At 43.1% G+C, this 25,628-nt stretch overlaps 1 protein-coding gene across 39 annotated transcripts in view; it reads right to left on the bottom strand.

Moving 5' to 3' along the window:
- Positions 1–652: 652 nt before the first annotated feature.
- Positions 653–25,628, bottom strand: part of BCL2L13 (BCL2 like 13) — a 90,552-nt gene continuing 65,576 nt past the window's right edge. For 38 of the 39 annotated variants that reach the window (XR_013524023.1, XR_013524025.1, XM_078342787.1 and 35 more), the window contains one exon: positions 653–3,072. Coding sequence is in view for 37 of the 39 variants with exons in the window: in XM_078342787.1 (XP_078198913.1) it covers positions 2,269–3,072 (804 nt within the window). In the remaining 2 variants the exon portion in view is untranslated. Of the gene's footprint in view, positions 3,073–22,106; positions 22,151–25,628 lie in introns of those variants that run through there. The other variant, XM_078342963.1, reaches the window with a different exon arrangement.

The raw sequence follows: 25,628 nt of genomic DNA, 5'->3' as shown, positions 1-25,628 counted from the left end.
GGACGCTGCCGCATCCTATCACTCAGGAGCTGACCAAGAGTTACCAAAGAAAGCCAATGGAAAACACCGTCTAGTTCCATCACCCAGCAAAACACAACTGGCCAAGTCACTGCGGGTCAGCGTTCAATAGGTGGGCAAACTAAAGCAGCAAGCAGCCGCTTCCATACCATACTTCTTCCTTCCTTCCTTTTGTGGGCAACGCAGCCTCAAATATCCTAAGCCTCACACCTCCTTGCGGCAGCTCAGAAATGCGCTTGGCTTCCGTTAGTGCTTGAATGCAGTCAGTCAGCAGGTGTGAGGATGCAGAGTCGGTCAGTGCTAATACTGAGAGTGAAAGTCTTAGCATTTTTTTAAAATCAAGGTAACTCACCAGTTCTCTCTCCTCTTCCCCTATGCAAACACAAACATAGCAATTAGAATACAAAATAATCCAGTGCAACTATCAGAGCTCACGAAGAGAAAAATCTGCACCTCGCTAATCCCATTTCCCCCACTCACCTCTAATGACTTCATCCAAGTACACAAAAACCCATAAAACAGGACTTCCTAGATGGGACACTGCAACACAAAACATAGGACATGCTACACGAGAAAGCTGGACAGACACACAAACATACTTCCAGACCCTGTTTTTACCAACCTTTAAACAGTATGGCTTTAGGGAGATTTTATTTTAAAACATAAATTTCCAAAAAAAACCAAAACAAAACAAAACAATGCATTTAAAACATCAGGTTTTGGTGACCAGGGTAGGTAAAGTATTTTATTATAAATCTCAGGATCTAAAAAATAATTTATTACATTTGCTAAGATAAATCTAAGATGACCTTTTTAAACCAAGCACGTGTGCCCTGCACGGTGATGTCGTACCCTTGGACATGGAAAGACCCAGGTCTCCCCCTCCTTAGGGCTGGGAACAGCCAGAGGAAAGAACAGGATGCTGATGCTCAACTAGCCTATGCTCATTAGGACTATTTTGGTTTATTGCCCTGGCATTTGCTCTGTGAAGAACTCAGGTGAAGACACCGCCATTCCTGAACTCTGAAGGCCAAACTAAAATCTGCAGGGCAGCCTCAGTCTTAGAGTTCAAGCTTCTTTTCCTACTTCTTATTTCAGTGATATTTAATAAGAGTTATGATCTAACTGGCTCTGTAAGCCCAAGAATGAAAATCCTTACCACCTGGCAAGAGACGCACAGAACTGGTCAGTAGTAAGACTGTGCTCACATACTGGAAAACATATACTAGCCCAGGGTTACAGACAGTGACCACCCAGCAAGAGAGATGCTGCTGGCAAGTACCCACAGAGAGTGGGTGACCACCAGGAAAAGGCTGAAGAGACTTCAGGTCATCCAGGTTATCCTCCTTCCCTGACACAAGACAAAGGTGTCTCTCTAGCCAGTTACTTGCAATTTCATTCCCAAGTGAGGACCCAGGTCTCTTTCATATTATTTTCTCTGTATATATGTTTCAAAGACTCCTAAAGGCATCATTTTTACAAGGTGGAGTTGCAGGAAGCTTTGGGGACTTGACAGGTCTGAGCAAGCCCTCTCCTGTGGGATCTTAGCAGGAACCTGGGGGTGAAGAGGAACAGTGAGTCCCTGAGAGGCAGCTGAGGACAGGCGAGCACCCTCACACTCCAGGATGAGGGGCAGGGGGACGAAAAAGGAGTGGCTGCAGAGCCCAGCCTGCTCATCAGGAAGGACGAACCTCTAAGGGGATTATGAGCTGACAAGTCAGTAGCTGAGGAGCCCATGGCTAAGCTCTCGCCTGGGAATTTCTATCCCAATTCTTCCTAAGTACACCCTCTCCCTCTAAAGCAGTGGCTCTGAATGGGGGATGATGCCGTCACAGGGGACATTTGGCAATGTCTAGAGACATTTTTGGTTGTCGTCTGAGAGTGGTGTGCCCCTGGCATCTAATGGGTGGAGGCCAGGGACGCTGCTGAACATCCAGCACACACAGGACAGCCCCGCCACAGAGACCGATCAGAGTATCACTAGTGCCAAGGCTGAGAAACCCTGTCTGGGAGGGGATGCTTTACCCTTAAGATTCTCAATTTAGCATGAGCCAAGGCCCTTGGGATTTATAGTCAGACGAACGTGAACACCCCACCTTAAGCCCTAACATGTGGGTCAACCCACTGCCATGTTGAGAAGTCCCCAATTATCCCAGAGTGTCCCACAAATGTTCACACAGTTGCTGGCAGTTCACATTCCAGCCAGTACAACTCGAACCTTACACCCTTCTGTCTTTCTCTTCTGAAAACCTATTTCTTTCTCAGAGCCAGGGCTACCCCAACAGCCACTGCCAGGATGGCAACGGCAGCAGCCCCTCCAAACAGCAGTATAGACTTTCCCTCAGACAGTGGCATGGGCTTCACCTCGCCGGCGGGGGGCAGCTCTTCCACAGGGCTCTCTTCCCTTTCGTTTGTCTCCTTCTCACTCAGCAGCATTTCTGTGGGTTCCGGTGTGGGAACCACTTCCTCCACTTCAGTAGCTCCAACTGTTGCTGCTTTTATCTCTTCTTCACCAAGTTCTACGAACAGAGATGTAGCAGGGCTGGACTTCTCCACTGTGATCACTTCTGTGTCAGGTTCCCTTGCTCCCAGCAAGGAGGTGGCAGTGATGTGTGGAAGCAAGGGAGCCGGGGCTTCAGGAAGTGCCTCTTGCAGCTCCCCTGCCGGCAAGACCACAGGAGCCACAGCAGCCTCTTCCACGCCCTCAGGTACTTCTTCTTTCTCCACGTGCACGATGTCAGAATTGGAGGAGTTGTTCTCACTCTTCTCTCCAGCTCCGTTGCTGTCTAAACTTTTCACTTCTTCAGGATCCATTGCAATCTGCTGCCAGGACTCAGGGCCTAGAGACACTGGCAGGCTTTCTGTGTGCCAACTCTGGCTAGCTGACAGTGAGACAGGTAGGCTCTCAGACTGCCAGGAAGTGGTCACAGTTGGAGACTCTGGGGGACTGACTTGTCCAGAGTTGTCGCTGGGCAGGATATAAATGTCATTGCTATCTTCTGCAGTGATTCCAGGGTATTCCTCCTCCTCTGACTCAAGACTAAACACAGTGCCCTGGAAACCAAGGACAATAGTCAGTAATAAAGAATGGTAACTATTTAAAGCATAATAAACACCGATCTGGAAAACAAATTCTTTCCTAAACCGCAGTTCTAAGAATGAAACACTGTTCAAACCTACGTAGTTTCTGAATTGCATGCATTTATTTGTAGGCCAAAGCAGAGGAAGAATTTTTGACAGTCCTCTGAGCAGTTTCCTTGAAACTAAAAAATCCAAAGTTAATTTACATTCAGTATAATTTGCATATAGGCTGAAAGCATCCTAATCTAAAAACCTGAAATTGGAAATGCTCCAAAATCTGAGATTTTTTTTTTTTTTTTTCAGACAGTCTTGCTCTGTTGCCCAGGCTGGAGTGCAGTGGCACAATCTCGGCTCACTGCAACCTCTGCCTCCCAGGTTCAAGCGATTCTCCTGACTCAGCCTCCCAAGCAGCTGAGATTATAAGCACCCACCACCAGTGATCCACCCATCACAGGCACCCGAAGTGCTGGGGTGGCAGGTGTGAGCCACTCTGCCCAGCCCAAATCTGAAACTTCGTAAGCACTGAAATGACATCACAAGTAGAAAATTCCACACTTGACCTCATGTGATGGGGCAGGTAAAACAGTAAAAACTCGCTTCATGAACATAATTATTTAAAATAGTATGTAAAATTACCTTCACTCTGTAAGTGTAAGGTGCATACAACAAAACAAGTAAATTTCATGTTTGGACTTGGGTCCCATCCTCAAGATATCTCATCACATATATGCAAACATTCCAAAATAAAAAAAAAAATTAAAATAGAAAACACCTCTGATCCCAAGCACTTTGGATAAAGGATACTCATCCTGTACAGTCAATGCAGTAATTAATGCAAAACAGCAGAGAAAACAAAGGCAAGACCTTGTGCTTTAGAAACTGATCACTTAGTAGGGTATAAAAATAATGCTATGTCGGGAGGCCGAGGCGGGTGGATCACGAGGTCGGCAGATCAAGACCATCCTGGTCAACATGGTGAAACCCCATCTCCACTAAAAATTACAAAAAATTAGCTGAGCACGGTGGCGTGTGCCTGTAATCCCAGCTACTCAGGAGGCTGAGGCAGGAGAATTGCCTGAACCCAGGAGGTGGAGGTTGCGGTGAGCCGAGATCGCGCCATTGCACTCCAGCCTGGGTAACAAGAGCGAAACTCCTCCTCAAAAAAAATAAATAATGCTATGTCACAGTCTACGTGCTATTAAGAGTTCACATCGGAGTGCTGCTTTCCTTAGCAGAGGAAGAAAAAAAGTTCAGATGGGAAAAAGACCTCTTTGGGTAGAGGTCAGAGAAGGCAGGGAGATCACAGAAAGCTTCATGGAGTAACCAGCATTTATACTGGGTATCTGAAGAATGGGTAGTAAGATTTTGGGAGGTGAAGGGTACGGAGAAGACACAATACAGGCAAAAGCACAGAGAGAAAAAAGGGGATAAGCACATAGCCCTGTTTAATTAATGCAGAGTGCACATGAAGAACAGAAGTTCAGTGAGGACAGGACCATGGAGGAATCTGAATGACAGCTAAGAAATAGGGACTTTTTATGCAACAGGTGATAGTTGGTCACTGACATCTCTGAGGTACAAAATTACAATCAGAGCTTTGCTTTAAAATGCCTCTGATAGCAGAGCCAGAATGGAGAGATGCTGGAGACACAGAGACTCTTGCTTCTTTCTTTAGGAAGTCTGAGTGAAAGCAATAAAGCCCCACAGCGCAGGCCTTATGTCCAGGCCGCCGCATCAGGGCTGTGTTAGGCACAAGGGCTACGAGGAAGAACAGGGCCCATTTTCTAATCTTGAGGAACTTACTGGCCAGCTGTGAAGACTGACATATGAATAACTCACTTCATTATGGTACAGAAAGCTCTAAGACAGGTGTATGCACAAGGGGCTAGGCCAACCCAGAGGGTAAGGTGGGAAAAAAGAACTGGAGGAGAACCAATGGAATCGAATGTCACGGAGATGTACAGAACTCGTCATACAAAGGCTAGACAACACTCGTAAAAACTGCAGGGGACCTGAATAGAATAGGCAAGGCAAAGTAATTTCTACTTCATTTTACAATTACAAATGAATTGCTATTCATTTGAAGTAGAATAATTCATTCTTCAACCAAGACCAAAACCTTTCTACATGCATCAGGGATCTAACATAAATCAGAAGTCTATCAAAAAATCAGAAGCCCCACAAAAAAGAAAACAAGAAATACAAACAAATCATACGACCATGATGTCGGCATCATACTGCACCACATTCTAACTCAACCCTTGCTCCAGCCACCTCAGAGGCCCTGGTAAGCACCAAGAGTAAGCAGGTAAAATAATACAATACCACCCCAAATTCGCAGTCGAATTTGGCTTGTATCCAGCTCCAACTGTGTACAGCTGTGTGCATTTGGTATCTTGCTTCAACTTTTAGACGTCAATATCTGCACAAATAAAATGGGGATGACTGACTAGATAACACTGCTTTTGTTTCATTTATTTTTAGAGTTGGGGTCTTGCTCTGTCACCAGGCTGAAGTGTAGTGGCAGGATCATAGCTCACTGCAGCCTCCACCCTCTGGCCCCAAGGGACCCTCACGCCTCAGCCTCTAACTGGGTAGCTGTGGGCCACTGCACTCAGCTAAGGTTTTTGTTTTTTGTAGAGACGAGTCTCTCTATGTTGCCCAGGCTGGTCTCAAACTCCTGGCTTCAAGCAATTCTCCCACCCCGGTGTCCTAAAGTGCTGAGATTATAGGTATGAGCCGCCACACCTGACCCTGAGTTGGTTTTAAAATGAGGTGTAGTATTTATAGTGCTTTGATTAGTAACTTGCGCATAGGAAGTAATCGGTAAGTTATGCCATTTCCTCACTTGTGTTGTCATTTTAATTGTTGTTTTTGATGGTATGGTGGTAGGACAGAGCTATTCTAAAATACCAAGTGGATGGGACCATAAAAAAGTGAAAACAATACCCTTCCTTGGCTAAAGAAGGTAATTTACAAACTTTTCCTTCCTCCTCCATCTCTTCTGAGATAACACAAAACTGGAAAGTAAAATCTATCTTTAAAAATTACAATACTGGACTGGGTGCTGTGGCTCATGCCTGTAATCCCAGCACTTTGGGAGGCTTAGGTGGGCGGATCATGAGGTCAAGAGATCGAGACCATCCTGGCCTAGATGGTGAAACCTCGTCTCTACTAAAAATACAAAAATTAGTTGGGCGTGGTGGCACGCACCTGTAGTCCCAGCTACTTGGGAGGCTGAGGCAGGAGAATCACTTGAACCTGAGAGGTAGAGGCTGCAGTGAGCCGAGATCACACAACTGCACTCCAGCCTGGTGACAGAGCAAGACTCCATCTCCAAAAAAAAAAATACAATACTGTAGTATACAACTGGAGGGGCCATTGGCTTGTAAAAGAGAGAGGGCTTCTAGGCCTCCAAGCTTTGGAGGATGACAGCTCACTCCAGCCTCAGGGTAAGGACAACTGGAATGGTCCGGAAGAGGATGTATTCAGGGGAGATAGACAGACAGACAGACAGACAGACACACACACACACACACTTGGGCGGGGGAGGCGAAGAAGAGGCAGAGAGAGAGACAGAGGCAGGGTTTAGTTCAGCTAAGTAAGAAAAGACATGGAGATCCTAATCAGAAGCTGTCATCAGGTCTCAAGCATATACATTTGTCAAGGATTTTCATTAGCATAATTTTTAATACAGAAGGATTTCAAACAGTCTTCAATACCCTCAGAAAAGTTTGAAAATACATATGGTTCATCTACACTAACTACTATTAAAAAAGAAGTACATTTTTCAGTCTAATGTGGAAGGAAGCCCATATTGTACAATACCTCTACATAAAAAACTACAAAGTATTACTGAGAGAAATTAAAGACATCCTAAATCAAGGGACGTATACCGTGCTCACAGATGGGAAAACTATTGTAAAGACATCAACTATTCCCAATTAACCCTCTGGGGTTCAATACAGTCTCCAACATAAAATCCTACCAGGTTTTTTCTAATGGAAATTGACAACCAATTCTACAATGTATATAGCAATAAAAAAGGCAAGAAAATGAAGCTGCTCTTGAAAAACTCCAAAGTGTGAGGGCAGACACTACCAGACATCGACTTATTACAAAGGCACACTAATTAAGACTACATAAGTATGCAACAAAATCACAGCTAAAAATATTTTTTAAAATATAAAATAAAATGAAAGACGACATAAGTAGAGTCAAAAGCTTAAAAACAGGCAATTAGACCTGGCTGGCCACAGTGGTTCATACCCATAATCCCAGAACTTTGGGAAGCTGAGGCGGGAGGACTGCTTGAGGCCAGGAGTTCAAGACCAGCCTGAGCAACATAGTGAGACATCGTTCTCCACAAGAAATTAGCCAGGTCTGGTGGCATGCACCTGTAGTCCGATCTACTCAACTCAGGAGGCTGAGATGGGATGATCCCTTGAGCCCAGGAGTTTGAGGCTGCACTGGGCTATAACTGTGCCACTGTAGTCCAGCCTGGATGACAGAGTGAGACCTTGTCTCAATTCCAAAAAACCCAAAGAGGCAATTAGACCAATTAAATAAAATAGAATCCAGAAATAGATATACACATGGTCACATGATCTGTGGCAAAAATAACTCTGTGGGAAAATGGATGGTATGATCCTAATTACTAAATGCACATACATACATACATATCTATTTATTTGCATACATTTATACATAATACAATTCATATAAGCAAAACATGTGTTTAGAAAAATGTACACCAAGCCAATCTATTTCCATTTATTTAAAAGAATATATTTTTTAAACCATTCTGAAGCCCTCTCCCAAGCCTCGGACCAAATGGAATAAAACTTTCTGCAGCACCAAGAATTTTTTAAATTAAAAAATAGTAAAAATTTAAAAACTAAAAGAATGTAAATATGAACAGGGCTCAGCTACTTCCTGGGAACGTGAGCTGAGTAGCTGCTCAGCAGTCTCCACAGGAACTGTGAAGCAGTTTGAATCAGGTAAGAGCATCTCCTGAATGTCTGAATTTTGCCCATCTCAGACACAGAGTAGGGCATATGGAAATACTGCAGATTTTTTCACTTGTTCTTCTTTTTTCAGTATTGAAATTCACATTCATAAAATTCACATAACATAAAATTCAGAGCCAGACACCGTGGCTCACACCTGTAACCCACATTTTGGGAGGCAAAGGTGAGAAGATCACTTCAGCCCAGGAATTTAAGACCAGCCTGGGCAACACAGTGAGATCCCATCTCTAAGAAAATTTTTTTAATTAAAGTTTTTTTTCTTATGCTTATTTTTTGTTTGTTTTTTTTCCTTTTTGTGGAGAACGGAGTCTCGCTATATTGCCCAGACAGGTCTTGAACTCCTGGGCTCAAGCTAACCTCCCCCTCTCTGCCTCCCTAAGAGCTGGGATTGCAGGCATGAGCCACAGCACCCGGCTAAATTAAAATATTTAAAAAATTATCTGGGTGTGGTGATGTACACCTGTAGTCCCAGCTACTCAGGAGGCTGAGGTGGGAGACTGGCTTGAGCCTGGCAGGTGGAGGTTACAGTGAACCGTGACCATGCTACTGCACTGCAGCCTAAAGAACAGAGCAAGACCCGTCCTTAAATAAATAAATAAAACAAAACACACCATTTCTAGCTGTACCACTCAGTGGGTTTTAGCATATTCAGTGTTGTGCGACCACACTGGAATCACCAGAACGTTTCCAACATCCCAAAACACACCCTTTCGTAAGCACCCTCCATTCTCCCCTTTTCCATCCTCTGGCAATCACTCGTCTACGTTGTCCCTGTGAACTGCCTATTCTGAGAAGTCTAGATGCGGGCTACTTTCACTTGGCTTAATGTTTTCAAGGTTCACTCATGCTGTACTATGTATCGGCACTTCATTCTATATGGCTGAGAATAATATTTCACTGGATGTAGGCACCACACTTTACTTATTAATTCATTAGCTGGTGAATATTTGGGTTGACTCTACCTTTTAGAATAGTGCTGTTATAATGTCCATGTTTGGACATTTGTTTGAATGCTTTTCAGTTATTCTGAATACAGTAGGAGTAAAACTGCCAGGTCACAGGGTAATTTTATGTCAAACTATTTTCCAAAAAAAGTAAAAAAAATTTCCAATTATTTTTGGAATTCCAAAACATTTCTGAAAGTAAAGATGTGAGTTATCTTTTCATGTCTAACCGGCCACTGTGTATTTTCTTTAGAATGATGTCTATTCAAATCTTTTGCCCATTTTTAAATGGAGTTGTCTCATGTTGGATTGTGAGAATCTTTAATTCCTTTTTTTTTTTCTGAGACAGAGCTTTGCTCTGTCGCCCAGGCTGGAGTGCTGCAGTGCCTCAGCCTCCTCCTGGCTTCAGGCGATTCTCCTGCCTCAAGCCTCCCAAACAGCTGGGATTATAGGTGTGAACCACCACACATGGCTAACTGTTGTATTTTTGTAGATATGGGGTTTCACCATGTTGCCCAGGCTGGTCTTGAACTCCTGACCTCAAGTGATCCACCTGCCTCGGCCTCCCAAAGTGCTGGATTACAAGCATGAGCCACTGTACCTGGCTGGGTTTTTATTCTTAAATAAGATTGCTACAAAATTAGATACTAAAATAACTGCAAGGTGCTTGTAATTAGGTTGAGACTAAAGGAAATGGCAATAAACAAGGTGTCCTGAAAAGTAGTTTTATGACAGGGACTAGTAGTCTGTGCTAATTAATACTTTAAAAATTCTTTAAATAACCTCTGCCGTTAGTGCCATTCCTCATATGGATTCCCTTCCCAGACTTCAAACCTCACATTTCTGGGACCATCATCGATAATGAATACTAACAAAGAGTACCTCACAACCAAATGCAGTACATAAAGACAAGACTATATCCCCATCAACTGCAAAGCTCATGCAATACAGCCAGCGAGAAGAGATGCTTGCCCTACTGAAGACTATGAACTACAAACACTAACTCTACATCATTTCTCTTCCCTCATATCTAATATTTTAGCTAGTATCATCATCTCATCATCTTCCCTTTCCTTTATTTAATCAAGTACTAAATACATCTCGGCCGGGCGCGGTGGCTCACGCCTGTAATCCCAGCACTTTGGGAGGCCGAGGTGGACGGATCACCAGTCAAGAGATCGAGACCATCCTGGTCAACATAGTGAAACCCCATCTCTACTAAAAATACAAAAATTAGCGGGGTGTGGTGGTGTGCACCTGTAGTACCAGCTACCCAGGAGGCTGAGGTGGAAGAATCGCTTGAACCTGGGAGGCAGAGGCTGCAGGGAGCCAACATTGTCGCCACTGCTCCAGCCTGGCAACAGAGCAGGACTCTCGCTCTCAAAAAAAAAAAAAAAAATCATCTTAATATATTTATTCCTAAACATATCTTCTTACATCTAAGTATCTCTCTTCCCTTCCATCAGTGTTTTCTGGTATTACTCTAATATAAGCAATTCCCTCCCCCTCCCCCTCCCCCACCCCCTCCCTCCCCCTCTCTTTCTTTTTGAGACAGGGTCTCATTCTGTTGCCCAGGCTGGAGTGCGATGGCAAGAACACAGCTGACTGCAGCCTCTGTCCGCAGGGCTCAAGCAACCGTCCCACCTTGGCCTTCGGGTTAGCTAGGACCACAGGCATGCACCGTCGTGACTGGCTAATTTTTACATATTTTGTAGAGATGGGGTTTTGCCACGTTGCCCAGGCTGGTCTCAAATTCCTGAGCTTAAGCAATCTGCCTGCTTTGACCTACCAAAGTGTTAGGGTTATAGGTGTAAGTCATTATCTTTCACCAGGAGCAATGCAAAGACTCCTAACAGCCTGCAATCCAATTTGGATGATGTAAAAAAAAAACATCAAATAAAGCCAAAAATCTGGGAATCCTATTGGGTTCCTCCAATTCCTGGCTTCTTATTGTCAGGAACGATGCTCTTTAATGCTAGTAATAAAAGAATTTCTGCCTTCAGAGAGTTGAAAATAGAGTGGCAGAGGCCGGGCAAGAGGATAAGCTTGAGCCCAGGAATTAGAGGCCACCTGGGAGAGATAAGACTCCATCTCTGCAAAAATAAGAAACAGCGATGGAGACAAACAGGGTACTCTGGGAACGTGAAGGAGAAACTTATTCTCAGAGATTCATCGAAGAGAGAACAATGTTTGATCTTTTTTTTTTTTTCAGATGTAGTCTCACTGTTGCCCAGGCTAACTTTTCTAATTTTTGTAGTTTAACTAAAGATGGGGTTTCACCGTGTTGGCCAAGCTGGTTTTGAACTCCTGGTCTCAAGTAATCCACCCACCTCGGCCTCCCAAAGAGCTGGGATTACAGGTGTGAGCCAGTGTGCCCAGCCAAAGTTGGATCTTAAAGAATGAAAGAGGGCCGGGCACAGTAGCTCACGCCTATAATCCCAGCACTTTGGGAGGCTGAGGCAGGTGGATCACCTGAGGTCAGGAGTTTTGAGATCATCCTGACCAACATGGAGAAACCCCATCTATACTAAAAATACAAAATTAGCCAGGCATGGTGGCGCATGCCTGTAATCCCAGCTACCTGGGAGGCTGAGGCAGGAGAATCCCTTGAACCTGGCAGGCAGAAGGTGTGGTGAGCCAAGATTGTGCCATTGCACTCCAGCCTTGGCAACAAGAATGAATCTCTATCTCAAAAAAAAGAAAAAACACACAGAAAGAGAAAACCAGCAGATCAAGATGAGCAAGACAGTCCAGGCAGCAGGAAAAGCATAAACAAAAACATGGTGCTTAGAAATATCATCATATATGCCGACTACTGGCTCTTCAGTATGGCAGAGCATAGGACAGGGAGTGAAGAAAGATGAAGCTAGACTACAGGAGGAGGAAATATTAGGCCAACGCATGAGAGGTAAAATATCAGTACCTTTCTTGATATCAAACACTGCCTCTATCTCACAAAAGATGCATGCTTCCCCTCGGCCTTTCTGAGACATGAATTCAAGACCCTGTCCCAGAATATGGCATCTCTTATACATCACACCATCAATTTCTCAGAGCAGAAAAGAGGACTCTAAGGTGCCATCTGGCCATGACATAAAGGCTCATTTTGAATGTTATGAAATAAAGTAACTCTACATTCGAAGTCTATTTCTTTCTTTCTTTTTTTTTTTTTTTTTTTTTTTTTGAGACGGAGTTTCGCTCTTGTTACCCAGGCTGGAGTGCAATGGCGTGATCTCGGCTCACCACAACCTCCGCCCCCTGGGTTCAGGCCATTCTCCTGCCTCAGCCTCCTGAGTAGCTGGGATTACAGGCACGCGCCACCATGCCCAGCTGATTTTTTGTATTTTTAGTAGAGACGGGGTTTCGCCATGTTGACCAGGTTGGTCTCGATCTCTTGACCTCGTGATCCACCCGCCTCAGCCTCCCAAAGTGCTGGGATTACAGGCGTGAGCCACCCGCCTCGGCCTCCCAAAGTGCTGGGATTACAGGCGTGAGCCACCGCGCCCGGCCTCGAAGTCTATTTCTAATTTTCTGACTTCTGCAGTTAAAAAGCAAGACAGCAAAGTCATACAATATTTAGAACGATACATCATCCCTTCTTGGGCACATTAATGTTCTCCTAGGAAACCAAATATAAATTTTTGAAAGGCTGCAGCACAGTGAAGAGCATTAGAGGAGGTAAAGTCAATCTTTCTCCTCCATTACCAGGGCCATCACTTAACGCAAATCTGTCATCATGTACTCCGTGCTCCCTATGGGAGGGGAGGCTTATCCTGGCAAGGTTACTCACTGTGCCCTATAAATGCCATATTCAATTCCCAAGCCCTGTGTCCTTATTCATATAGGTACCGATATTAACATTTTAGGGGAGCAGAAAAGGTTTTGCAAATATGATGAAGGGGTATTAAGACCTCTCTCCCTTAAAACTGTGCTTTCATACAAAGCAGCATAGCATTTTAGGGGAAATTTCAGATTCCCTGAAGCTATTTATAGACCCCAATTTAAGACCCCTGATCTGGCTCCATCAGGGGCTGGCTTAAATTCCACTGTATCCATTTCCTCTCTTATTTCTCCTGAACTCCTACACAGCACTCAGTCTGGGCCACGCAGAGTATCACCAGACTGTCTATTTTGTACCATACTTCTCAGTCATTTTTTCACATGTATCAGTCATCTCAACAACATATCAATACTTCAAGGGAGAAAACATGTTTTTAATGTCTTTGTTATCCCCCAGGTAATGCCCAACATATGCTGAGTAAACAGTAATGCTCAATAAATGCCTGGATGATAGGAAAGTCGGTCCCATCTTTGATATAAAAGCTCTAAACATCAAGCGCTGTCAGGTACAGCTCTTTATTCATCTCTATTTCCACACCTCTCAGCTGCACCTGTGTCTTCGTTATCCAAGGTCACAGCACTGGTGCTAAAGACAATTCCAAACCCCAAACTGTATGACTCAAGTCACACTGTCTGATCAATCCAAAAAATCCAGAATGCTCTCCCAATTCTGTGCATCTGAATCCTTAGTGTTACTTCTAAACTCACAGGATTTATCTGTTGCTCCTTGCTATAAAACATACAGGAAATAGTGTCGATCTTCCTTGTATTCTTAACTATAAGCTTTTGGAGAGTAAGGATATATTTTTACAATATTTTTGTTGTACTGGTTTCTTTTCTCAGCCCCATTCTCCCCAAGTGCCTTTTAAGATTCAATACAAATTTTATTAATATAATTAAATGTTATGTACAGTTCTATTAATAAAGGCTGGCTACCGTGGCTGACACTTGTAATCCTGGCACTTTGGGAGGCCGAGTTGGGTAGGTTGTTTAAGCCCAAGAGTTCAAGCCTAGCCTGGGTGACACAGTGAGACCCTGTCTCTAAAACTAAAACACACACACACACACACACACACACACACACACACACACACACTCTCTCTCTCTCCTCCCCCACCCCCAACACTGAAGTCTCTGGGAACTTAATGAGGCTGGCCTAGTTCTTGAACTGTGCGTCTTTTCTACTGAAGAGCTGTCACTTCTTTTTCTGTATTTTTGCTACTTTGTAATCACCCACCCACATACATGAAACATTTTCTTTTCCCTTATGATTTTTGTAGAGATGGGGTCTTGCTATGTTGCCCAGGCTGGTCTCAAATTTCTGGGCTCTAGTGGTCCTCCCAAAGTGCTGGAATTGCAGGCATGAGCCACCACTCCCGGCCATAATATTCTTTATGTGCAATATAACGTGTACCATAACCTGCTGTCCTCGACCGGCAAGTCTCTCTGAAGAGGAAATACAGGTTTTCCAACATCTATTATAAGCAAAGAAGAAAGACACTCAGTGGAGGTCTGAACAGGACTGAATAATCTCAGAGCATAACCAAAGCTTAGTTTAGGATACATCATAAATGGTTCAAACACACAAGACTCCAAACATTAAAAACAGCTTTCTACATCCTGGTAGAGGCCTTTTATTACTCTGAGTCATGGTTCCCCCAGGCTACCTAAGCTGATCTAACGAATCTTTGCTGCTTTCAACAAAAGTCCTTTACTTCCTTTAAGACGTGACCATACATTTTTACAGAAGCCTTTCCTGATTGAGCCCTACTTTACTTCACAACTACCATTTCCTTCTTTTTTCTTTTTGTTTTGAGATGGAGTCTCGCTGTCACCCAGGCTGGAGTGCAGTGGCGCTATCTTGGCTCACTACAACCATCCACCTCCTGTGTTCAAGCGATTCTCCGGCCTCAGCCTCCCGAGTAACTGGGATTAATGGTGTGCACCACCACACCTAGCTAATTTTTAAAAAATATTTTTGGGGCTGGGCATGGTGGCTCACGCTTGTAATCCCAGCACTTTGGGAGGCTGAGGCAGGTGGATCACCTGAGGTCAGGAGTTCAAGACCAGCCTGGCCAACATGGCGAAACCCCATCTCTACTAAAAGTACAAAAAGTAGCTTGTGCCTGTAATCCCAGCTACTAGGGGCTGCAGAGGCAGGAAGATCACTTGAACCTGGGAGGCAGAGGTTGCAGTGAGCTGAGATCGTGCCACTGCGCTCTAGCCTGGGCAACAGAGTGAGGCTCCATCTCAAAAACAAAATGTTTTTTTTTTGGTAGAGATGGGGTTTCACCATGGTGTTGGCCAGTCTGGTCTCAAACATCTGACCTCAAGTGATTCGCCCGTCTTGGCCTCCCAAAGTGTTGGGATTACAGGCGTGAGTCACTGAGACTGGCCCTTTTTTTCCTTTGTATAGACAGTCCCCAATTTATTATGGTTCCACTTACAATACTTTGACTTTATCATGGGTTTATCAAAGTATTAAATGCATTGTCAACTTGTAATACTTTCAATTTACGATGGGTTTATTGGAATGTGCCCCCATCATAAGTCAGTGGGCTCTGCAGTCTACAGTATCTATGTACTAACTGTGCTCTACCATGCCTTTGTGGATATTTGTTTAGTCTGAGGAACTAAACAACTGGCTCTTTTATGTTTAGGGTGTGTTTAATAAGTATATAATTAGCATCTAATAAATTCATAGTCACGCTCTTATGCTGAAGAGAGAAATGTAAGATAATTATAATCTCTGTTTTCAGAGTCCGAAATCCAGTTGGGGAGATTATATAACATGGAGGTCCTCAAACTTTGCTGCGTAGAAGCACATTACAACCCGTAACAATTAAATTAGAATCCTTAATAAAGACAGGACCCAGGCATTATATCTGGTTAATGTAATAGTTTGTAATTCTGCTGTAATCAATTTAACCTTATTCTTAGTCTCTCTCATACCTGAAGCCTCTGACACAATGAACAGGCAGAGGGAAGATGATTTAGACATTTTAGTAACTGTAAGGTAAATCACTTCATCCACTAAATATTTACAATCACTTCAGTAATATCTCAAACGTTGCTGATTCTTGGTAAGTCACCAATAACAAAGAATGACAGTAGGCAACATGAATGAAAATGGCTACTATTTACTCAGGGAACCATTTCTATAACCTTCTTGAAAAACTGGAGGTCCAAGATGAAGGACAACCCACTCACCAAAGACGTATCAACAGTTAAGCTCAATTTTCCTGTAAAGTTGCATTTACCTATCATTTTGCCAGAACATAATCCGAATGAGTCATGCAGATCCTCTAACATCTGTTACTAAGGAATTACTGTGTCACATAATTTATACACCCAAAGGCTTATCTGTTTATTAATTCACCTCTTCAAAAACCTCCATTTTGTGAAGAGATCAGAAAGAAAGGCTCACATGCAGAATAATTTTACAAGGAAAAAGAACAGGGTAGTTTAAGGTAGCACAAAGTCCCCATTTGTCCCTCATTAACTGCCGTACACTTGTGTTACTTATTTGCTTTCAAATTTCCAAATGAGAAACGAATACTAGGGCTTAGCAGCTGTGTAATCTTCCAACCTCAAATCTCTGCAGTGTGGCTAACAGGAAAGGCAGGAGGCACTGCAGAGGATTAAACTTTTTCATTATTGAAACTGCCAACATTTCAAAACTGGGCTAAGTCTTTTTGCTAAGTGAAGAACAAGTTGGGAAAGTTAATATACAATACCGAGTAAATCTGTCACAGTCTAACCACGAGAAGCAAGCAAGATAATCCAATTTTATCAAATAATTTGCATTTCAGAGTTATGAAAAACAGTCAAAGAACATCAGTTACTACTAATGGCTTAAAAGAGTATACTCTTCTTAGTCTTTCATTTACATTAAAAATTTTTCACACACACACACACACACACACACACACTCTCTCTCTCTCTCTCTCTCTCTCTCTCTTTCTCTCTCTTCTCTCTCCTCTCTCTCAAAAAACTTTATTAAACTCCTACCTCCAAACTTGAGTTATTTGGAGACAAGGAATCTTGGAATCACCTCTGCTCTCACTTCCTATTCATATGCTACAAATTTTGTAATCTGTTTTCATGCCATGTCAAAAGACGCAGCCAGGCCGGGCTCAGTGGCTCAAGCCTGTAATCCCAGCACTTTGGGAGGCCGAGGAGGGTGGATCACGAGGTCAAGAGATCGAGACCATCCTGGTCAACATGGTGAAACCCCGTCTCTACTCGAAATACAAAAAATTAGCTGGGCGTGGTGGCGCGCGCCTGTAGTCCCAGCTACTTGGGAGGCTGAGGCAGGAGAACTGCCTGAACCCAGGAGGCAGAGGTTGTGGTGAGCCGAGATCGCGCCATTGCACTCCAGCCTGGGTAACAAGAGCGAAACTCCATGTCAAAAAAAAAAAAAAAAAGACGCAGCCTTACAATCACACAGCTCTTCAAACAGAAGGGTTATCCGGTGGTCAGAGGTCTCGAGTAACCACTGATAGGAAGTCTCAAGAGGTTACTTATCTGCACTTCTAAAAACAGAACCTCTAATAGCAATAACTTATTAAATAAACAAAAACAAAACAAGAGCCATCATGAAAACACTAAGAATTTTAGTTCTCAGAAAACAGACCTTTAGGGCTCTAAGCCAAGTAAGTGAAATGGAAATTTCAAAGGTTCCATCGTGGCTGGGCATGTTAGAGCCCAGGATTTCGTGAACAGCCTGGGCAGCATGGCAAAACCGCATCTCTACAAAAAATACAATAGGTGGGCATGGTAGTGCATGCCTGTGGTCCCAGCTACTCAAGAGGCTGAGGTGGGAGGATCATTTGAACACAGGAGGTAAAGGCTGTGGTGAGTCATGATTGTGCCACTGCACTCCAGCTGGCCAACAGAGTGGGACCCTGTCTTAAAAGAAAAATGCCCATCATGAAGAAATAAGAGAAAGTCAACAAACTGAAGATTTCAAGTCAAGTATCTCTTCCCTTTATCATTATCTTTTAATGAGGGTCTCAATCTGTCACCCAGGGGGCTGGAGGGCAGTGGCGTAAAATAACTCACCGCAGCCTCAAAATCCTGGGCTCAGTAGATCCTCCCACCTCAGCCTCTTGAGTCACTGGGATTATAGGCATGAACCACCAGGCCACCGTGCCTGGCTTTTCTCCTTTGCCTGGCTTTTCTCCTTATTTTTAACAGCTCAAAGCTAACAAAAGATTGAAGAACATTCTTTGTTCCACACCTAGAGGAACCTTCACCTCATCTAAGACATTAGATCATGTTTGTCTGATCACAACTTTGGCATTTTGTTGAAAAGTCAATTCCGATTTATTTTTTTATTTTTGTTTACTTTTTTTGATACAGCCTTGCTCTGTCACTCAGGCTGGAGTGCAGTGATCTCAGCTCACTGCAACCTCCGTCTCCCAAGTTCAAGCGATTCTCCTGCCTCAGCCTCTAGAGTAGCTGAGATTACAGGTGTACACCAGCACATTCGGCTAATTTTCACAATTTTTAGTAGAGACAAGCTTTCACCATGTTGCCCATGCTGGTCTTGAAGTCTCGACCTCAAATGATCTGCCTGCCTCGGCCTCCCAAAGTGCTGGGATTACAGGCAAGAGCCACCACACCCAGCCAATTCAGAATAAATAGCTTTATATAGCTTGCTGCCATGGCCTCCCTACCTTACAATATATTTCTGTATTTAGGACATGTGACATGTGGCACCATCTTGGCTTACTGCAGCCTTGACTTCCTAGGCTCAGGTGATCCTCCAGCCTCAGCCTCCTGAGTAACTGGGGCCGCAGATTACTCACGATTAATTTTCATTATTTTTGCAGAGACGGAGTCTCGCTCACCATGTTGCCCAGGATAGTCTTGAGCTCCTGGGCTTGAGCAATCCACCCACCTCGGCCTCCCACAGTGCTGGGATTACAGAAGTGAGCCACCACACCTGGCCAATTTTGTTTTTGTTTCTTTAGTTCTGAGAAAGACAGAGTCTCACTCTGTTGCCCAGGCTGGAGTACAGTAGCACGATCTTGGCTCACTGCAACCTCTGCTTCTGGGTTCAAGCGATTTTCCTGCCTCAGCCCCACTGAGTAGTTGAGATTAGAGGTACCCACCACCAGGCCTGGCTAATTTTTCTATTTTTATTTTTGATTTTTAATTTTTTCATAGTCTCTCTGTGTCACCCACACTTGAGTGGAGTGACACAATTTTGGCTTACTGCAACCTCCACCTCCTGGGTTCAAGCAATTTTCTTGCCTAAGCCTCCCAAGTAGCTGGGATTATAGCCGTGTGTCACCATGTCCACAGCTAATGTTTTTTTTGTTTGAGACGGAGTTTCGCTCTTGTTACCCAGGCCGGAGTACAATGGCGTGATCTCGGCTCACCGCAACCTCCGCCTCCTGGGTTCAAGCAATTCTCCTGCCTCAGCTTCCTGAGTAGCTGGGATTACAGGCACACGCTACCGTGCCCAGCTAATTTTTTTGTATTTTTAGTAGAGACGGGGTTTCACCATGTTGACCAGGATGGTCTCTATCTCTTGACCTCGTGATCCACCCGCCTCGGCCTCCCAAAGTGCTGGGATTACAGGCTTGAGCCACCGCGCCCAGCTAATTTTTATATTTTTAGTAGAGACGGGGTTTCGTCATGTTGGCCAGGCTGGTCTTGAACTCCAAACCTCAAGTGATCTGCCCACCTCGGTCTCCCAAAGTGTTGGGATTACAGGTGTGAGACCGTATCTGGCCTCAATTTTGTCTTTTTTGTAGAAATAGGGTTTTGCCATGTCACTGGGCTGAAGCCTCTCTTATTAATTACTATCATAGGCCAGGTACAGTGCCTCACGGCTATAATCCAACACTTTGGGAGGCTGAGGCAGGCGGATCACAAGGTCAGGAGTTTGGGAGACCATCCTGGCCAACATGGTAAAACCCCATCTCTACTAAAAATACAAAAATTAGCTGGGCATGGTAGCACACACCTAAGGCAGGAGAATTGCTTGAACCCAGAGGTGGAGGTTGCAGTGAGCTGAGATGCCGCCACTGCACTCTAGCCAAGGGGACAGAGCAAGACTCTGTCTCAGAAAAAAAATAATAATTATTATTACTATCATAATGAAGAACAGGCTTTCACTTTAAAAAAAAAAGGTGTTTTGGATGATATATTACTTAGAACTTATCACAGAAGAATAACATCTACAAGTAGTCTTGGAACCATTCTGACAATCTTAAATCCTTTTTAACACAAAATAATTGTGTTGTTGAGAGTGTTTATCTCTGGCTTCAATGACACAAAATGCAAAGGAGTAATTTCAAGGGCTCAAAAATATGAAACTAGCTGGGATCAACCATGAGTTTACATATGCGCAAAGAAGCAGGGCACTGTGTCCTTTTTGTTTTAAATAAATGAAGCCAGAAGGGTTGAGTGACTTGCCTAAGGTCCCTTAGGCAAACTGGAGAGCAACAACTGGTAACCCTTACATAACTCTTATCATGTGCCCTTCTGAAGACTTTACTTAAATTAATCTGTTTAAACCTCATGACAATGCTATGAGAGGATTATTATTATTTCCATTTCACAGACAAGAAAACCAGAACAAGTAAAGAAGACAAGGAGTTTTCTCAAAGTAATAAAAGCTCAGACTCAAGCCCAGACAGCTTGCCTCCAGGGCCCATATTTTTACCAACTGTGCTGTCGTACCTCTTAGGCTGAGGTCCCCTGATTCCCTTCTGCTGCTTTTCCTTCTATAAAACAAAACAGTGCCTTCTGAGTTAACAGCCAGAGTATTAGTAGACAGAACATGTTATTCTTGGTGTTTTTTTCAAGCAAACACACAAAGATACATGCATGGAACTCTTCAATTAAAAAGGGAAGCAGAGAAGAAACATACGAAATAAAAGGAATACGTCAAAAATAAATGTAAAATAAAATACAAATAAAACTTTGCTTTGGTGGTAGGAACTAAGAAAAAAAACTAAGGACCATACCAAAATAAATCTAAAATAAAATACAAACATAACTTAACTTTGGTGGTAGGAACTAATATCAGGTTAACAATCGCTCCAAGAACTATGCCAAAAATTGGCTGCATTGTGACGTCTATATTGATTGTATTTTTTGTTTCACATTTTTTTTGGTGGGGGCAGGGGGTCACATCAATTACAAAATAGTCTGCCAAATCAAGCAACATTTTACCTTTTGAGTCATAGCTGCTGCTAAGCTGAGCTCCTATGGACTTAACTTTTCCATCTAAAGATGCTCTGGCAAAATTTCAAAGCCCATCTACATTGGCAAACTCACCTAAGGACTCATTTCCCTTAAGATATATGCCAACCAACCTCTAGCACTACTTCTCAGACTTTCTATACCTATCCCTCAAGAAAAAGAGCTGTTTTGGATAAAATATTACTTACAACTTCTATGAGAATAACATCTACAAGTAGTCTTAGAACCATCCTGACAATCTAAATTGCTATTAATACCAAATATTTGTACTGTTGGAAGTATCCATCTCTTTGGCTCCACTGACATAAAACGCACAAAGGAGTAACTTTGAGGGCTCAAAAATATAAAACTAGCTGGGATCAACCAGCCCTCGAAGTTAGAAAATGGAAACAGATCACTGCTTTGGACCCTTATAACCAAATGCCTCTCAGATCACTATTAACCTAAAATAAGAAAATGGAGAGTGTTGAAGAAATTATAGAGACGTAATTTTCTACCCAACATGATGAGGAAGATGCATAAAAAAGACATTTCAGAATACGACACAGTAAACATCCACACCCACCTATACAGCAAGCAGATTTCCCAAACCAGTACTTACTCTTTCTAGACTAAATTGATTTTAGCTGCAACCACTTCATGGATTTCAGATCATCTCCCATGTGTCATCTCCCACAGTATGAAAACTGTTCTAACAAATGATTAACCTAGAAGCTCCCAAGTCTTTAAATATCCTAGATTAAACAGACAAAAACCTGTTCTACAATCAGAAGCTTCGTAGCAAAAGAAAATGACAAAGACTAATTTTATTCAAAAAACTTAAATATTACATTAAATGTAATATTAAAAAACTTAAATAGACATTAAATGACATTTTCTCCAATAATCTTTTACGTAATCTAGAACTAAATCCTTCACAGAAGTATTTAGTTTGTATGTGATGATGGAGAAAATAAAAGACAAGCCTTACCACAGTGACTTGCTCTGCCCTTTCCAGGAGACACACTTACTTCTAACGCAGCAAACGAGAGCCCAGGAAATGAGAGAGAACGAGGGAGGGAGGGAGCAAGGATGACTCAGGGAGAATCACAGCACATGAGCCAGTCTGTGCCCTCACTGGGCTACAGGGCAAATCAAAGTCAGAACTGAAACTAACAGGGATCAGACTTAAAGAGAGAGGAAAAAACCCCAGACTCTTCAGGGAGGCAGGTGAAAACCTGACATTTGTAAAAATGTAACATTTTCACAAAACACTTTCAGATCGTTATTTTTGTGAGATAGAGAAGCTCTTTCTTCCCTTTTTGTAGTTGAAACTGAGGCTCAGAGAAATTAAATGAATCCTCCCAAAACACAGGGTTAGTATTTAGCAGAGCGGGGAGGGGGGCAAGAAATAAATCTTTTTGTGATTTCCAATCCTCTTCTCAATTCATCATTATCTGGGTAAAAAGGCAGAGTGGAAAAAAAAAACAGGGTAGAAAGAGAAAAACAGGCTGGGCAAGGTAGTTCATGCCTGTAATTCCAGCACTTTGGAGGCCAAGTGGGGGGGATTGCTTGAGGCCAGGAGTTTGAGACCAGCTTGAGCAAGATAGTGAAGCTCTCTGTGAAAAATAAGCCAAGTGTGGTAGTGCATGCATGCTTGTTGTCCCAGCTACTAGGGAGGCTGAGGTGAAAGGATCACTTGAGTCCAGGAAGTTGAGACTTCAATGAGCCATGATCAGGCCATGGTACTCCAGCCAGGGCAACAAAGCACGACCCTGTCTCTAAGTCCTAGCCATTTCTGTTAATAATTCAGAAAACAAAATGTTATTTTTTTCCTTCAAATCTATATGCCCAAAACCTGCCTGTTCCTAACTATGTGCTATCGTTCCATTCATCCAGCAGATTACGACTGCTAGCACCACCCCCTCTGCTGCAGGTTTTCAAAAGTAGCTGCACTTTGAGAGCTCGGCAGTTTGTTTCACTTGATGTTGTGTTCAAGTGACTACAGACAAATACATTCCCCATGGAAATCATACCACAGGCTTTATATAACAGACGTGCAAGATCATGTGGTCAAATGCTTCTCTTCTGGAAGGGTTTTAAGAGCTGTCAATGTAATGTTCAACAGAAAGTACCTTAAGGAGATTCATGCTGACAGCTTGTGTCACAGAGTACATTTTTACCAAATAGCATAAAAAAGCAATATCCTTCACGCCTGTAATCCCAGCACTTTGGGAGGCTGAGGCAGGCAGATTATAAGGTCAGGAGATTGAGACCATCCTGGTTAACACAGTGAAACCCTATCTCTACTAAAAATAGAAGAAATTAGCCAGGCATGGCAGCACGTGCCTGTAGTCCCACCTAGTTACTAAGGAGGCTGAGGCAGGGGAATTGTTCGAACCCAGGAGACAGAGGTTGCAGTGAGCCGAGATCACACCATTGCACTCCAGCCTGGGCAACAGAGTAAGACTCAATCTCAAAAAGAACAAAAAAAAAAGTGAAAGCAATATTTTAGTTTTTTTGGTTTTTTTTTTTGAGACAGAGTTTCACTTTTAGTTTTTAAACACAAGCAAATGGAGAGCTTAGACCAAACTCTGTAAAATACAGATTGGGCATTCAAATTTAGAACTAAAAACACATTTGAAATATTAATGAAGCCACAGCCTGCCTTTTGCCCTCTCGCATTGCATATGCTTCTGATGGGCAGCAAATTGGCCTTCAGCAATAAATAATGCCAAGTGCAGTGGCTCACACCTGTAATCCCAGCACTTTGGGATGCTGAGGCGGGAGGATCACTTGAGGCCAGGAGTTTCAGACCAGCCTGGCCAACATGGGGAAACCCTATCTCTACTAAAAATACAAAAACTAGCTGGTCATGGTGGTGCACACCTGTAATCCCAGCTACTCGGAAGGCTGAAGCACAAGGATAGCCTGAATCTGGGAGGCGGAGGTGGCAGTGGGCTGCAATTGCACCGCTGCACTCAAGCCTGGATGACAGAGAAAGACTGTTGCAAAAAAAAGAAATATTAATGAAACTAATTATCTGTGCAGATCTTTTCTTTTAGCACAAATACTGGGGATGAATAATATACTTACTATTCAACTTAATATTCGCCAAACAAACCTGGATGCACTGTGTCGTAAGAAAACTGAAAGTCAAGAGGGAATGCATAATACTCCTTGCATTTTTCTTCCTTGGTTGTAAAGCACCACACAGGACAAGCCGCAATGAACCTAGGATGTCTCCCGGCTATCGTACGAGCCGCACACGACCCTGGCCAAAGTCTTTAAAAAGTACTAAAGTAGGAAGACGACAATAACGGCAAATGGTCTCAGTTCTTATTTTTAAGAACAGCTCAAAAAATATTTTTACTTTCTTAAGACAAATGCTCAGCATTTTATTCAGTAAGCATTTACCAAGCACATAAACCTAGTATGTTCGATATTAGCATCCACAGTAATTAAATTTACTTTTAAACAATTAACCCCTCAGATGCATAGTGGCTAAAACACAATAATGTGTAGTATACTTTATGAAAAGCACTCTCTGTTGGGTAAATTACAACAAATAAATGTAAAAAACATTTCTAGGCCCAAAGAATGAAAGAAAGAAAAAAAACCCAGATCAAGAATGGAAGAGAAATGACTTAAAAAAAAAAAAAAAAACAGTGAGATTAAACCAAGGAGATGAGTAAAGTCCGCATTAATGTCATTTCCTCAGTGCAGCCTCCCGAGTGATGTAAACGCTCTCACCCCCACATCATGTACGTCTCCCTGCCTTGTTTTCACAGCACATGTCACCACCTGATGTACGACATCTCTTCACTGTGGTCTCTGTCCCTCAGAGCGTCATCTCTCTTGGGTCAAGGAAACGCTCTGCTGACAGCTGTCTACTCAGAACCTAGAACAGGGCACAGCATGTAGCAGGCGCTCGATGCATGGCTGACTGATGAGTGACTGCCTGGCACAAGATAAGTTGAAATAAAAAGATAAACTAAGATGCAGACACAAATGCTGGGATGGATGCATTGACATTTTAAAGAATAAGAGGAGAGAGGAACAGAAGGAGGGAGGGAGGGATTAAAGAGTAGGAGGGAAGGAGGGAGGGAGAAAGGGAAGATTCAGTTCAGCTAAGTAAGAAAAAAACATGAAATCCTAAGCAGAAGCTCTAATCGGTCTCAAACATATACATTTATTTGGAAAGGATTTTCATTAATGTAATTTTTAATACAGAAGGATTTCAAACCGTCTTCAATCCCTTAGGAACGTTTTAAAAAAAATAGGGTTCATCCATACTATTTAGCTACTATAAAAAAAAAAATATGGCCAGGCATGGTGGCTCACACCTGTAATCCTAGCACTTTGGGAAGCCAAGGCAGGAAGACAGCTTGAGCTCAGGAGTTTGAGACCATCCTGGGTAACATAGAAAGACCCTGTCCCTTGTTATTTAAAAAAATAATAATTTTGGGAGGGGGAGGTGGGGAGGGATAGCCAGGGGAGAAATGCCAAATGT

Source organism: Callithrix jacchus, chromosome 1, assembly GCF_049354715.1.
Source record: "Callithrix jacchus isolate 240 chromosome 1, calJac240_pri, whole genome shotgun sequence".
Lineage (NCBI taxonomy): Eukaryota > Metazoa > Chordata > Mammalia > Primates > Cebidae > Callithrix > Callithrix jacchus.
Note: the sequence above shows the minus strand (reverse complement) of the source record. Positions and strands in the feature narration are given on the sequence as shown.